Here is a 16,495-nt window from a genome sequence, read left to right on the forward strand (position 1 = left end):
TACTCGGAGAAAAAGGCAAAATTGGGAACACTGGAAGTAAGAAGAGCAAGAAGGAAGCTAAGAATTGAAAAAGAACAAAAAGACAAGGAAAGAGAAGGTGTTTTGCTGCTGGTTAGATATGCTAAATTAAAAATTTTAAACAATTTTAATGTTAAATATTAGTGTTAAAAAAACTTTGACAGCGATTTTCCGAAACCTGTGTTTTACATTACCGTCTAACTCAAAAAATATTTGTGCTACAGCTACAAAGTTTTTACGAGTTACTCAAGACACGTATAGCTGCAATGTGAACTACAATCATAAGGGTGAGTAACGACATTTTACTGTGTACTGAGCTTCCACCCTCCTACAAATACGTGGCGTTTGGCCGCGGAACGCGGATGCGTGTCTGGTAGTTTGACGGGATTCGAGACCGTCGCGGCATACGCGGACGTTCATACTATGGATGGACGGACGCGACGCCACGGCAGTGTGGCATGGCCTTACGAGTGACAGTCACGCCAGAGACCCACCTTAAATCCGCCCGCGACCCCTAGTGGGTCGCGACCCACCGTTTTGGGAAACGCTGATCTAGACCAAATTAACAACTCAAACTCTTTATACCAACTCACTGCCTCTTGACGTCTCCCTTCAAGACGAACTGTCAATTTCATGTTTTGAAAACACAAGGATGAGTACCACAGCAAATAAGACAAAAAACCTAAACTGCAGTAGGTAACAATGCAAGCAACTTTTTGACATCAGGAATCAGACAAACCTGCAACCAAAAACTGGAAAATCATTTGACAACTCCGACAAGCCCAAGCCACTCATTGACATCAGGAATCAGGCAAACCCGCAACCAAAAACTGGAAAATCATTTGACTACAACTCTGACAAGCCCAAGCCACTCTTTGATATCAGGAAATCAGGCAAACCTGCAACCAAAAACTGGAAAATCTTTTGACTACAACTCCGACAAGCCCAAGCCACTTTTTGACATCAGGAATCAGGCAAACCTGCAACCAAAAACTGGAAAACATTTTGACTGTGTCCCCCAACAAAACAGAACCACTCCCTGATATCAGAAATCACACATGCCATTGACCAGAAACTGACTGACTCCGTGATAGGCTCTAAACACATCAACACATCTGGCCGAGAAGACAGCCTGACTACTCACAGTACCCAGCACACACCTCTCCCAACCAAGAACACAAAAGGAAACTTCTACAGTGTTTCTTTTCAAGTTGCAACCGCTAGAAAACATAAAACTCTACAAAACACAATGTCTGTCAACTCTAAAATAAAATTGAAATGTGAACAAGTCACCACCAATAAATGCAAAAATAAGACTAGCAGATGAAAAATATGAAGATTTCTTTTTAAAACACATAGAGTTCTATAAAAAACCTTTTGAGAATAGATAATACCTATGTCAGAACCAACCCGCCACTAGGCGACAATACTTCTGCAACTGCACCCTTGACTCAAGAGCTCTCTACACAACAGATTCACTCTTTTCCCAAGACCCAAAGTCAGAGAAACTACTGCAAGCTGATGTGCAACAACCTAATCATTTTTTATTACACAGCAACAAGACAAACAGCAAAATAAAAATACAATAATAAGCAAAGGAAAAAGACACTCTTCAAAAATTAGTATCCTCCACCAAAACATAAGGAAACCTAGAGAACAAAAGAGAGCAACTCAACCACTTATTTACATGACACCTCTCCAAACATATTAGTACTAACAGAACATGGTCTAAAGCAGAATGAATTGTTGAATACAATAATTCCTGGATACAAGCTAGTCACAAATTTCTGCAGAACACAACATAAATATGGAGGAGTAGTTATTTTCACAAAAGATGACACAGTGATTGAGGCAGAATCTATGAGTGTGGGAGATCTTTAGTGAGGAACTTACATGTGAAATAGCAGTAGCAGCCCTAAACATCAGTAAAACCAACATTACTATAATTGGAGTGTACAGACCCCCACAAGCAAATTTAGAAGATGCACTCAGAATTTTGTCACAAGTTTTTAGAGCAAACTGAACCACATAAAAGTAGCGTTGTTCTGGTAGGTGACATAAACATTGATTGTTTAAAGGTACACAAATCCAAAAACAGATTTGAAGAGACTCTAGCAGCTTATAACTTTAACAGACTAAACCTTCCGCCAACTAGAATTACTTATCACTCAGTTTCCTCGATTGATTGTGTTTGTACAAACTTCCCCATAGAGAGCCTCAAAGTGCACATACTTGATACAGGTCTATCAGATCACAAAGGACAACTTGTGTGTGCTAGATATTACCACCGAGCAACCAAGACAGACATCCCAAATCAGAAAACAAATAAATGTTAATAACACTTAACCACCTTAAACTTGGCCTTGCACAACAAATGTGGACCGAAGTCTACTCAACGATATCAGCCGATGAAGCCTATAACAATCTTCTAAATACTATGACTATGAAAATAAATGCTGCAATGTCCACTAAAGAAACTTAGGCAGAGAAAAAGCAAAACCTATGTTAACTACAATGACATAGAAATTACCCAACTAAAGCAGGACTATCTTCAGTTGCTTCGTATGTATGAATTGACAGGGCTAGAGAGAAACAGATCTGCCATGGCTAGTAAAAAGAAGCATATGACCTAAGACTGAGGAAATTAAGGCAAGAGAGTGCAGCAAACCATATACAGCAGTCCAGCAATAAATCCAAAGCAGCTTGGGAGATAGTGAACTCTGAGAGGGCTACAAAAAGAGGGGAGAAGAACAATCCACTCATCAAATTAATTACTGAAGGGAAAACCATAGAAAAACCTGAAGACATTGTAGAAGAACTCAACACCTATTTCTCAAACATCGCAGAGGACACATTAAGAGCAGCTAGCAACCTAAATCAACCATCTACTAGAGTCACAACACCTAGGCCTAGGCTAACACAGACAAAGCTTATTCTAACAGACACAACTGTGAGGAAGTTGAAGAAATCATCTCCTCCCTGAAGAATAAAACCTCCAGTGGTCTAGATGAACATCTCTGCTAAGCTAGTAAAACACTGTGCTGAAACAATCATTGCTCCTCTTGTTGATGTTATCAACAAATCCTTCAAAAAGCGGCATTTTCCCCCTCGGCTCTCAAAGTATCAAAAGTGTACCCAAAACTGAAGAAAGGAATCTCAACCAACCTCAGTAACTATCGCCCCATTTCAATAATTCCCACCTTTTCCAAAATCTTTGAGAAAAATCGTCCTGAAGAGACTCATAGACCATTTGACACAACTTGACCTCCTCACTAACTGCCAACATGGTTTTTTAAAGGGTAGATCTACAGCCACAGCCTTAACAGACCTAGTAGAATTTATTATTGATCACATTGACAAAGGCAAATACACCACTGCTGTTCTCCTTGACTACTCAAAAGCGTTCGACTGCCTTAGCCATGATATCATTCTTGATAAGTTAGAGGCACTAGGGGTCCAGGAAACTGCTAAACACTGGTTTGAAAGCTATCTCAGAGGACGGAGTCAACTGGTAGAGCTCAGTTTACATGGAAAATGGTGTTACTCGAACAGTAAAATCAAAGTTACGTTCGATTGAAAGAGGAGTACCACAAGGATCGGTGCTTGGGCCTGTACTTTTTATACTTTTGACAAATGACTTCCCTGATTACATCAAGGACTACAGTTCGGTGGTGATGTACGCAGATGACACAACCCTTTTACTGAAAGGAGACACACCAGAGGACATCAGCATCAGTGCATACATTTGCCCTAAACATGACATACGACTACTGCCTTACAAATAACTTGGTAGCAAACCCTTCTAAAACAAAACAGATCAATTTCAGCAGAAGAGGTGAAATAATCCCGGCCCTTCCTGATATTGACCTTGCAGACCAAACTGACCTTTTGGGTCTCACTCTAGACTCAAATTTGACATGGGGGCCCACATGTTGACATCCTGTGCAAGAAACTCAACTCTGCTCTCTATGTAATAAGAAGAATTAAATGCATCAGCAACATAGAAGCAGCAAAGATGGGCATACTTTTGCTTTATTTGAGACATACTTGAGGTATGGTATAGTAGTATGGGGTGGCACATCAACTACCAACTTAAATCGTATACTCACCATCCAGAAGTCAGCTGTAAGATCCATAGCAGACCTAAAAGCACGAGACAGTTGCCGAGAAGAATTTAAAAACCTCAAAATTAAAACAGTAATCTCAATTTACATACAGGCAGTCATACTCCATGTTGATAAATTAGGACTCCCAAAAGAAACAAGATTACATTTTCATGACACTAGACATTCATCAAGAATCCCCGTTGCGAGACATAGGACAGCTCTTTATGAAAGAAAACCATCATTCATCGGGGCTAAACTCTACAACCATCTCCCTGCTGACTTTAAGCTACTGACAGGCGAAGCGCTGAAACACAGATTGAGCTCCTGGTTGACAGATAATCCAGTCTACTCAATCGAAGAGTTTCTTGACAAGACCAAAGACCAGTGGACTTAACTTAAGAACATGATAACATGATATATTCATCCAATATTGAATTGTCTAACCTCAACATACTTGACACCATTCTCTGTACTTGATGTTCAGAAATAAAGCATTATTCTATTCTATTCTATTCTATTCTATTCTATTCTATTCTACAATGAGAACACAATAAGCCTTTCAATTTCATTAGAAATTTAACACCTGTAAGAAGAGTAACATAGGGAGAAAATTGTAGACAACCAAAACATCCACTAAATCGTGTTATAGTGAAGCTATACTTTTATGTGTAAAAGAAATGCATTTGCTTCAGATTGTATAAAATAACTAAACTTTATTTAACTCTAGAGCTGGCAATGGTGTCACTCTGTACTGGTGGCTCTATTTTAACAGCCTCGCAGACGTTTCTTATGATGTATCACATTTCATAACTGTTAGTCCAAATATAAACTATTATATGTCAATGTATTCACATCTATATGGAGAGTATTGTAATAACAATATCTTATTGTTTCCATGGAAACATATTTTTATTTTTTGTACAAAATGTAAGAAAAATGTTTTTTGGAAATTTTTTTTGTAAATATTCCATTGTGTAACTGCTTAGCAATAAGCTTACATCAAAACCATAAATGGATAACTTATTCGAAATTTTGTCCTGATTCCAAAAATATATAATTATTGTAACTTTTATTTCAAAACGTATGTGTTACAGGGCTTTTTATGAAAAAGCACCCATATTTACTTATTTTCAAAAATGCGTACATTTCTAAATAAATATTATTGTTCGTGGGTAAACATAATCTCTTGACTGCATTTATACTTATATAAATAAAAATATAAACAAAACAGTAGTTAAAACAAAAATAAAATAAAATAATAAATTTTAATCTTACCTTATTTACATATGTACAATATATACAAAGTTTCATTTTTCACTCAGTGTCACTAGATCCCGCCCTGCGAGCTCTCTAAGATCATTTGATCGGTCTCTAAAGTTTTCAGCCATACTGAACAACTAAAACTATAACCTAATAAAGCTAAAAAAACAATAATAACAACACCAAATACTATTGGATTCATAACCTCAAACACAAAACCCGGCACTTGTTTACAGTTTCACAACAATGTGGTTGACCCGTACTACGTTCACGTCAGCTGTCCAAAAAAACTATGTTTTACGGTAAACAAAGAAGACAATAATCGAAGTAAGAACTTCAATCGGTACTATAGTTATTGCTCTTCCAGAATATATAAAATAAAAATCATTTATATGACCTTAATTGCCTACAATTTCAATAACTGTACATGTCTACTTTGGCGACGAATATTCGTCGTTGCCAAATCGGACGGGCCTTTGGCGACGAAAATTCGTTTCATACCAGCTCTAGGGTTAAACTATGTTAGAGCAGCATAGTACTTATGATTACTTAAGCCAATCTGAAATGGTATTTCTGCAGGAACTAATGCCGTTAAAACTACATTCATTAAATAAAAAATTATAGTTTGATTCCAACTAAAATAGTACACAATTTTCAATATTTTCTTAATACCAAATTTAGAATGTTTAAAAATGTCTTCTCTAGTGTATTTTTTTATACATTGTGTTTGTTCCGGCTTTTCTTGTAGCAAAGTTCTTTGATTTGCACCTTTAATTCTAGTTTTCATATCCTCACTACAAACTGGACACTTCAGATTTAAAGGAGGAAGGTCATTCATTACCATTGAAAACATTGTTCAGTGTTTAAAAATACATATTGAGACTGCATACTCATTGCCATGAAATAAATTAACTAAAAACAATGGGCAATGACTTCACCAGTCTACTCAATAGATAAATTAAATAAAATCAGCAAGCAATGATTAATTATGAATATCTATAGGTCAAGTGTTGTATTCGATAGTATCAATATTTATAATTGATAATCATGATTTAATTGTATTGGTGACTGCTTATTATTATGCAGTCTAATGCACTGTGAACTACATATTTCTGAAATATCTGGTTGCCTCAAACAATTGATATCACTAGATCAGTATAAAGCTTTACAGTCGTATGTTGAACTAAGCATGCCTCTGCATACAGTCACACTGAACTAGACTGAGCAAAACATCACCATAGTAACACATCTGTATCTCTTAGAAAATTTAAAATTAAAAGGCGGGTTGAGTTATAAATAATGAAACCAAATTATACTAAACAGAGTACAGCCAAAGAGGTCCATTAAATTTAGGAAATTATTTTAAATAAGCAAAATAATAATTATGTCATATGGTTCACTGTAGTTGATTACAATAACTTGAAAAACATGCCAATGTGGACTTGCCTAAAAAAAGGAGTTAAAACCATATTTTTTATTGATAATGTTATTGTAAATTATTAATTCTTTATCCTAGAATATTGTTAGTTTTTTTTTGCAAAATTGAGTATAGTTCACTTGTGCATTACACTGACCATCATCAATATATAAACAATATAGATTGCTCGTGTGGTAAGAGTGACTACCCTCACTACCCCTCCAACCACAGTACGGGCAACAAGCCTGGGCGGTTGCACGCAACAACTGTATCCTCTCGCTTTGAAACTGCTCTCTAATATTATATTAAATACTTGCTAGAATATATTCTATGTTAGTGTTCATAAGCTTAATTATCTTCTTTTGATCGTTACATTTCAAACAGTTTGTAAGTTATTTATGTAAGCAGATTAAGTTACTTTAATGCAATAAGTATGACACAGTATTACTTTTATTTTTTAATAATGTTTGGAAACAACTACTTTTTAAGGTGATTCACGCTATATGAATTTGAATTTGTCTATACCTCACCCTCAGGCAGAAAGTCCTACAAAAATCCAATAACTTAGAAAATGCATTTACCTTTGGATTTCAATTTAATAAACTGTTATCTTGGTTTAAAGTTTAAATTGTAGTTAAATGCTAGGTGATATTAGGAATTTCATGAATTCAAACATTACAATACACACTTTACAGTAGGGGAGCCCTGTAAGCTAAATGGGGAGTTACTTGAGCGTCGTTGGGACTCTCAAAATTTGGTAGATTTGATGGTAAAAAAGAAAAAATCTTATGTGAAATATGCTTGTTCAATGGTGGGGGAAGAGGGTATGACTTTTAAAAAATGTAAAAAAAAGAGACACAAAAACATATTAAAGCGCATCAGATATTTACTATGTACATGCGCAATGTGTTTCTGGTGACGGAGGGATGTTAATATGACGGTTTGCTTGATGGGGTAAGCCGCAAAGAGGCCGCAATTATTCGAGCTTGTCAGATATTAAAAGGGGATGTTAAATGTACCCAAAAATATGTCATACTAAAAAGACTGACGATTTGAATGCGTTGATTGAGACTGTAATGTATTTTTGAATTTGTTTGAAATGAGTTCACTAACCTATTAGGAGAAGGATGAGTAGCTAGATACATAAAATATTAAATACTACACTACTTGTATACCTACACAGTGAATAAAAAATATGGGTACTCCATAAAATAATCACGTATAGCAGAACCAAATTCAGTATTTGCAATACTTTTCGATTAGCATCATAAGATTGCCTCTGCCCTTAAAATACCAAGTTTTGAGCTCAACTTAAATCATTTTAAATGTAAACCACAATAACATTCCAAGCAAGATCATTTGCCTGTTTCGATAACAGGTTAGAACATTGTCAGATCGCCACCAAGTAAGCCAAATGAACTTTGTTTAATTTTAAAACACTTCCATTTGTAAAACCTTAATTGTTTCACTATTATAATAAACAATAATCCATTCAAATGAGATTAAATGTAATAACTTAATTCATTTTTAACAATTTTAGACCTAAGGGTATTGTAAATTTGAGTTAGTTATCATTTTGTACTGGCTTTTGAGATGGCATCGTACAAGTTTCATTAATAATTTTCTTTCATAAACACGTAAAACATTTTGTAACTTGATGTGGTTTACATTAAAAAATATTAAGCTGGGTCCAAAAATTGGTATTTTGGGGGCAGGGGCAATCTTTTGAAACTCATCGGAAAGTACAGTTTTTTATTGTTTGTTTTATATAGGTGTGGGGTTGTTAACAAGAGAATATGGGGTATTCATATTTTATATTTACTGTGAATAATGGAAAGATATTCCAATCATCTTATGTTTTGTACAAATGTTTTTGAATTTGTTAACAGTGATTAATGTATTGCTCGCTTCAACAACTCAATGAATATAATTTTTCAGCCCAAAGCAAAGATAACACCGACTAAGAAACCAAATTTGTCAGAACTCGGTGGTCTAGATGGCTTGATATTGAATGTGGTGGCTGATGAGGGGGAAGATCCTCTTGGCATGGAGGAACAACAGTTGGAGGCCACTGTGGTATATCAGGACAAAGATGGTCATGACTACTGCGTCGTGGGTGAGGAGATTGAAGGCCAAAACTTGCAGCAAACCGGTAAGCAATATCATGTCTGTTACCTAACAGATAATTTTATATCGTGTTCATTAACCCTCAAATTGGCACTCATTTTTTCCTCAGATGGTAAGTCATTTTTTAGTGTTTCATAGCCGTACTTTAAACATCTCGTAAAAAATACATTTTTACTATAAACCTATATGGGTAATACATTATTATGGGTGGAGACAGTTATGGCATAAAAACATCATGCATAAACCATAAAAAAACTACACTAAACTTTCTTTTATTTAAGTGGTGGGACTACCCCTGGTGTCTTAGTGATAATACAGGGTGGCGCAGAGAAACGGGACATTTTGAAGTCGTTGTTGGTACACCTGTAAGTCTCGTAGGAGTTGGGGACGGAAGTCGTGATGTCAAGTAGTAACGGTCATTTAGTTGAGATGGAGTTGTGGAGTGGTGCGGAGCGTTCCGTTGCCGTGAGAGCGTATTACAAAAATGGCGATAGTGTAACAGCTGCACAACGAGTGTTCCGATGCCATTATGATATTCCTCCCCGCAGTTGAGTTCCTTCTTTACATGCCATGTCATCATGGGTTCGGAATTTCAAAGAGAGTGGTTCGGCCTTAAAGAAAAAACCTCCTGGGCGTATAGTGACTATTCGAACCCCAGAAAATTTTGATGCAGTGCGAGTCACAGTGGAAAGGAGTCCGCGTCGTTCTGTATGAAAAATCGCCTCTTCATTGCGACTTGAGCATCGGAGTGTGCAAAGAATATTACAGTTTCATCCTTATAAGCTTCAGATTCTTCAAGCTCTAAAACCAAATGTCGGTGAATTACACTTAAATTTTGTGAACAGCTACTGACTAAAATCAATAATGACGCAAATTTCCTTAAAAATCTTTGGATGTCTGATGAGGCCCACTTTCATTTAAATGGGCATGTTGTTAGGTTTTCATATTTAGTTATAATAATTAATCAAATTTTACGCATTAATATAGTTTTTTACTAATAATCAAAATTTTGTATGTTATTTAGAACTGCTCTTTGCCCACCGTTGTTCGATACCATTTTAATTATAAGCAAGCTATTTTTACTTATCTTTGCATACACACACACACCCACCTGCATTCCACATCTATAGTGGTCCGATTGTCATGTGGTATGAGGTGACTTCTGTCGACCAATCAGGCGTCCAGGACGCGGACAAGAAAAGCCCCCCCGAGGCATCTCTCCAGTTCTTCTAAAGACTCCGTACAGCTAGGTTGTACGTCAACACCAGCTTTAACTAAGTTCGGGCCGTGCCCCCTTGTCTTGTCTTTTGTGAACCGTAAGCCGTTCTATGGCAATTAGCAGTCCCCTTTCCGGACATTATTTTGTTAACGAGCCAAAAGTAACTGTGTCTCAACGTTCGTGAGTGAACCGAAAACAGTGTCAAGTGAAGGTGGAATCTTCATCCATCAACAAGGACTCCACCAGTGCAACGTTCCTTGGAAGCAACCCAGGTCAAACTGCAATCAACCCAACTTCATTTGTGTCGAGGTATCAGACAATGGACGGTGCAAGGTAACAGTGTTTCATCATTCTTATCATGGTCCTTCGCAACTAAAGACAATTCTCTTCTCAACCAAGATTTAAAAATCCTCAACTAATTCGGACATTTTTGGACATTTTTAATAGAAAACGAAAATCATTTTAACACCTGAATTCTTGATTTAATTGTGTGCCTTTTTTCTAATACTATGTTTTGTGAGCTCATTTCGTATTTTTATTTTTCCCATTCGAGTAATAGTTATTCGTAGAAAGTCAACGTATGGGCTCCATCTGCTCAGCTATCGAAGTATGAGTTTAATATTAGACATAATTATTGGTCCTTCGAAACATAATTGCGGTCCGCCAAGCCGGATCTTTTACATAATTTTGGGTCCTTCTGACCGGATATTCTCCATAATTTTGGTCCTTCGAGCCGGATTTTCATCAGACTATGGAGAAATAAACTTTATTTGGTGTTGGAAAATAAGACATTGTGCTTCCATTGTGTGAGAGACTAGTATTTGTAGTGCCAAAAGTTAGCGTCCCCAAGCGATGCGCGGCCATCTTGAACACTCATCCCCGACTACTCTTACATACCACACTACAATTTTAAACGCATTGTTTGTAAACAAACATTGACACATCTTATACCTTACATCCATTGTCTATACACTACATTGCATTACACTTGCAACATTTATTGTTTTGCCAACTATTGTATCTCATTTGTGATTGTCATAATAATTAAGTAAGAATTTATTATGAGAGGAAATTGAAATATCTTGTATCAGTGTTTAACTACAACGTCTCTGGAAATTTTGTGTAACCAATTATCATTGGTGATTAATGATTTTTATTGTGTATTGTTTATTTTAAATATTGTTACATTATCAAGGGTTAATTAATTTGTTATAATTGTTATTGATTGTAATTTAGTTAGTTATTTAGTTTGCTGTAGTAATTTCATATTTTAAGTTAAATATTCACTAACCAATCATGGCTCCAATCAAAGTCAGTACCTATGAAAGGTTGACGCTGCTAGTTAAGAATAGATTTACCAAAATTCTAAAAGAAGTTGAAAAAATAGTTAAGAGCGAAATCCCTTTAACTCATGTTGTTCAACGTACGTTAAACAGCTATCTGAGCGAAGTTTCCAAAAAACGGAATGACTTCAAAGCTAATTTAGCTAGGATCGTGGAGGTTGCAACGACTGAAGAATTGTCCGTGGAAAGACTTTCTACGGATCAAGACGAAATTAACAACCTTTTCGTTCAGATTTCTGGTTTGATAGAGTCTGCTATGTCTCCTGAGGAAGCGCCGTCAACACCGTCGGTACACAGTGAGCGGCAAACCCCCCTAGCCACGCTGTCACATATCAATCTGCCGCGGCTAGAGCTTCACCACTTCTCTGGCGACCCCGCCAAGTGGGTATCCTTTATCAACTTGTATGTGTTGTCCTTTATCACTGTGCATCGTAACACCGCCTTAACAAGTGTAGTCAAATTCCAATATTTGCTCTCGATTCTTTCTCGCTTTAATCAAGAATTTCAACATTAGTGCAGCAAACTATCTAATTGTGTACAATATCTTACGTCAGCGTTATCACTCAACAAGACGTTTGGTTACTCTACATTTGAACCATTTCATAGATTTACCCGATGTTAGCAGTCAGTAAGTACGAGGACTCAGAACTTTCGTGAACACTTTCCATGAACACAGTGAGGCTTTGAAGGCCATTGAGTGTGACGTAACCACACAAGCCAACCTTTTTGCTTTCAGCATTGTTACTTCGTAAATTAGATGGAGATTTACGCAAACGTCTAGAATCTTTTAGGTCCTCGAACGAAGAGGAAACACACACTTTGCCTACAGTCAAAGACATAATCTTGTTTCTGAACACAGAATGTAACATGAGTGAATATGCAGACCTCCACTCGTCAGCAAAGAAAGCTCCAGTTAAAGCTTTCAATCAGCGATCTCAAAAGGTCACGCGGTTTGAAGACAAACACAAACCCACCGCTTTAGTAACAACTCACAATATAAATAGTAACAGTTGTTTTGCTTGTGGTAACTCAGATCACAAAATCTATGTTTGTCCCACATTTCTAAAGCTTTCACCAGCTGAAAGGTTTCAACTTGTAAAACGAGAACGAAAATGCTTCTCGTGCTTGAGAGATCATAATTTGCCTCAATGTCAATCATCGCACACTTGTAAACAGTGTCGCAAACGACATCACACATTGCTACATCTCCAGTCAGGCGCGACTGAGCGAAGTCAAGCAAGCAATCAATACTCGACACGTCATCAATCAGCTGTGGAGCGACGTCACAACACTACTCATCATCGATCGATACCACAGTCGAGAGAAGCGGGATCATCCCCTTTAGCTGACGTCACGAGTCCCACTCCAGTCACGCTGTCTACGATCAAGACGCTGCCACCTGTGCATCCGCCACAACAACAGTCAACGGTACTCTTAGGTACCATCTTAGTGAAACTAACTGCTGAAAATGGACAATCCCATGTTTTCCGTGGATTATTGGATTCCGGAAGTACTTGTAATCTGATAACGTGTCAGGCAGCCTCATTGCTAGGAGCGAAACGTTATCATTCAAACATTCAAATTGCTGGTTTATCACAGCATGCCTCTAACACACGTGGCATGTTATCTCTTCAAGTCAACACTTTGTCAGGTCAGCTCATAGCTCCTGATCAGGAGTTCCACATCTTGAATAAAATATCTGTAAACCTCCCAAGGGCGAAAATAAGTCCAGAGTTGTCGCGTCTAGTTAAGCATTACACGTTAGCGGATCCGACTTTTGACACCCCTTGCGGCATTGATGTATTGTTGGGTGGAACCATAATACCCACTGTCTTCACACAAGAAAATCATAGTTTAGGACCGGGACTGCCACACCTGATCGGCACTCAGTTCGGCTTCATACTTATGGGAACAGCTCCTTGTGTCACCTTAACAGAGCCAGTTAGTAACTATTCGATTGCACTTTTGTCTACTCACGACAACTCGCTTCACACAGCATTACAAAAATTTTGCGTTCAAGAGGAACTGCCTATCATCAATCACAAAAGCATTGAAGAAACAAAGTGTGATGAACTTTTTGATAGTACTCATACGCGAAATGAAGACGGACGGTATGTTGTTCGATTACCGTTCAAAACAGAACCCAGCTGTTTAGGCTCATCTCGAGCAGCCGCAGAAAGACGTTTTGTATCCTTAGAAAGGAAGTTTCAAACCCAACCACAATTCGCTGAACTGTACAGGAATTTTATGAAAGACTACAAAGCAACAGGTCATATGACACTTTTGGAGAAACATCACGCCAACGAACCGCACTACTATTTACCCCACCACGGAGTAATAAAAGAAAACAGCTCTACTACCAAGCTAAGGACTGTTTTTGACGCAAGCAGCAAGACCACTTGAGGTTTTTCCTTGAACAACGTGCTACTAACTGGAAGGAAACTACAACCAGACATTTCCAGTATTTTAATAAACTTCCGCTCTCACGCTATAGTGTTTTCATGTGATATAAAAAAAATGTATCGACAGATCTTAGTGCATCCTGAAGATCAAAACTTTCAGTTAATCTTGTGGCGAGATACTCCGGAACAGGAGATATCTACTTTTAAGCTAACAACAGTGACATATGGGATGAACAGTTCTCCATATTTAGCAATCAAGACACTCGCGGCTAGCAGAGGACGAAGGACACGCCTTCCCGGATGCAGCCTACGCATTGAAGCATCACACCTACATAGATGACATTGTGACAGGAAGTGCTTCACTAGAATCAGCTATCCAACTGCAAGACCAACTCATCCAGCTACTGGCGAAGGGAGGATTCGAGTTGAGAAAATGGGCTTCGAACGAACCCCGACTTCTGGACAGACTACCAGCTACTCATCGTGAGACGCCTCGCTTTCTGCAGGACTCACAATCTACGCAACTTTCTATTTTAGGACTCCATTGGGATCCAGTTGAAGATTGCTTTCGCTACAATTTCAAACATCAGAGAGGTAGCTTAACCAAGAGACATGTGCCAGTTTGATAGCCAGATTGTATGACCCGTGCGGTTTCTTATCACCACTGATAATGGTAGCGAAAAGTTTTATGCAGCTCCTTTGGACACGAGGGCTCCAATGGGACGAACAATTGCCACCTGAACTAGCAGAAAAATGGTTATTGTATGTGAACGACACACGGGATCATATGGGTGACATCAAAATCGATCGCGTATTTCCCCTCCACGCCGCCAGCAGCGTAGAACTTCATGGTTTTTGTGACGCGTCTGAAAAGGGCGTCGCAGCCGTCATTTTTATCAAGTGCAACCAAATCGATGAAGCCCCAGTGATAAGACAAGTTATGTCGAAAACTAGAGTATCTCCATTAAAGAAGATCACAATACCACGCCTTGAACTCTGCGCAGCGCACCTGCTGTCAAAATTAGCTACTTACTGCATTCAACAATTCAGCAATATTACTTTCAATCATGTCATGTTATGGAGTGACTCAACTGTAGCTCTATACTGGATAAAAACACCACCGTATCAGTTGACATATGTAGCAAATAGAGTGGCAGAAATTCAGAACACATTTCCGTCACGGTTTTGGAACTATTTCACATCAAGCGACAATCCGAGTGACGTCGGATCACGTGGCCTATTAGCATCACAATTGAAAAACCATACACTATGGTTCAAAGGTCCCCAGTGGCTAAAACTGGACCGACAAAATTGGCCTCATTTCACCTTCTTTGAAGATAAAAGGGAAATCGAGAGAGAAACTAAAGAGACTTCTCTGAGCATATTACAAAGCTCTATTGTTGAGCACTGGGAAATATTCACTAAATTTTCCTCTTGGAATAAATTGATCCGAATTATGGCCTACATTTTAAGATTCATCAACATTTGTAAAAATGGATCTTCAAATGACAAATCAAAACTATTGTCTGTTATTGAATTGAAAACAGCTAAACAAAAAATTGTTTAAGCTTGTACAACAAACAACATTTTCTTCAGAATATTTATTGTTAAAAAAGAATGAGCAGTGTAACAACGCAATCCGGAAGTTGCAGCCTTTCATCGATGAGGCGGATGTTATTCGTGTAGGCGGCCGGCTAAAAAATAGCCATCTAAACTATGAGTCACGACACCCCGTACTACTACCAAAACAACACCCAGTAGTCGGTTACTTGATTATCGAGTAAACTTGATTATCGATTACTACCACCGGATACACCTGCATTCTGGACCACAACTGACTCAGGCTCTTCTCTCACAAGAGATATGGATCATCTCTGCTCGCAGTGCCATACGTTCACGTATTTTCAAATGTACTACGTGCTTTCGTCACAAGCCTAGAAATAGAACACCACTGATGGGTGACCTACCTGCCTCTCGGGTTCCACCCTCAAGGTCTTTCCACTTCCTATGGAATGACAAATGTAAATAAACATTTTTGTTTTCAAGAATTTTGTTTGTAACTTTGTGTTAACTATGTTTTATGTATTTGGTTTTATCAACTTTAGACTAAGTGTGTTATTACCATATGTATCTTATTCTATAGTCAAGATTTTATTTTTATTTTCTCTTGAAACCTTATAATGTTTCAAGGAGGCGGGAAATGTTAGGTTTTCATATTTAGTTATAATAATTAATCAAATTTTACGCATTAATATAGTTTTTTACTAATAATCAAAATTTTGTATGTTATTTAGAACTGCTCTTTGCCCACTGTTGTTCGATACCATTTAAATTATAAGCAAGCTATTTTCACTTATCTTTGTACACACACACCCACCTGCATTCCAAATCTATAGTGGTCCGATTGTCACGTGGTATGAGGTGACTTCTGTCGACCAATCAGGCGTCCAGGACGCGGACAAGAAAAGCCCCCCGAGGCATCTCTCCAGTTCTTCTAAAGACTCCGTACAGCTAGGTTGTACGTCAACACCAGCTTTAACTAAGTTCGGGCCGTGCCCCCTTGTCTTGTCTTTTATGAACCGTAAGCCGTTCTATGGCAATTA

At 37.8% G+C, this 16,495-nt stretch overlaps 1 protein-coding gene across 2 annotated transcripts in view; it reads left to right on the top strand.

Moving 5' to 3' along the window:
- The window catches only part of LOC124357779, a 64,060-nt gene that overhangs the window by 31,133 nt on the left and 16,432 nt on the right, over positions 1-16,495 (top strand). For both annotated transcript variants that reach the window (XM_046809824.1, XM_046809823.1), the window contains exon 2: positions 8,740-8,953. In XM_046809824.1, coding sequence (XP_046665780.1) covers positions 8,740-8,953 — 214 coding nt within the window. The remainder of the gene's footprint in view (positions 1-8,739; positions 8,954-16,495) is intronic.

Source organism: Homalodisca vitripennis, chromosome 3 (genome assembly GCF_021130785.1).
Source record: "Homalodisca vitripennis isolate AUS2020 chromosome 3, UT_GWSS_2.1, whole genome shotgun sequence".
NCBI lineage: Eukaryota > Metazoa > Arthropoda > Insecta > Hemiptera > Cicadellidae > Homalodisca > Homalodisca vitripennis.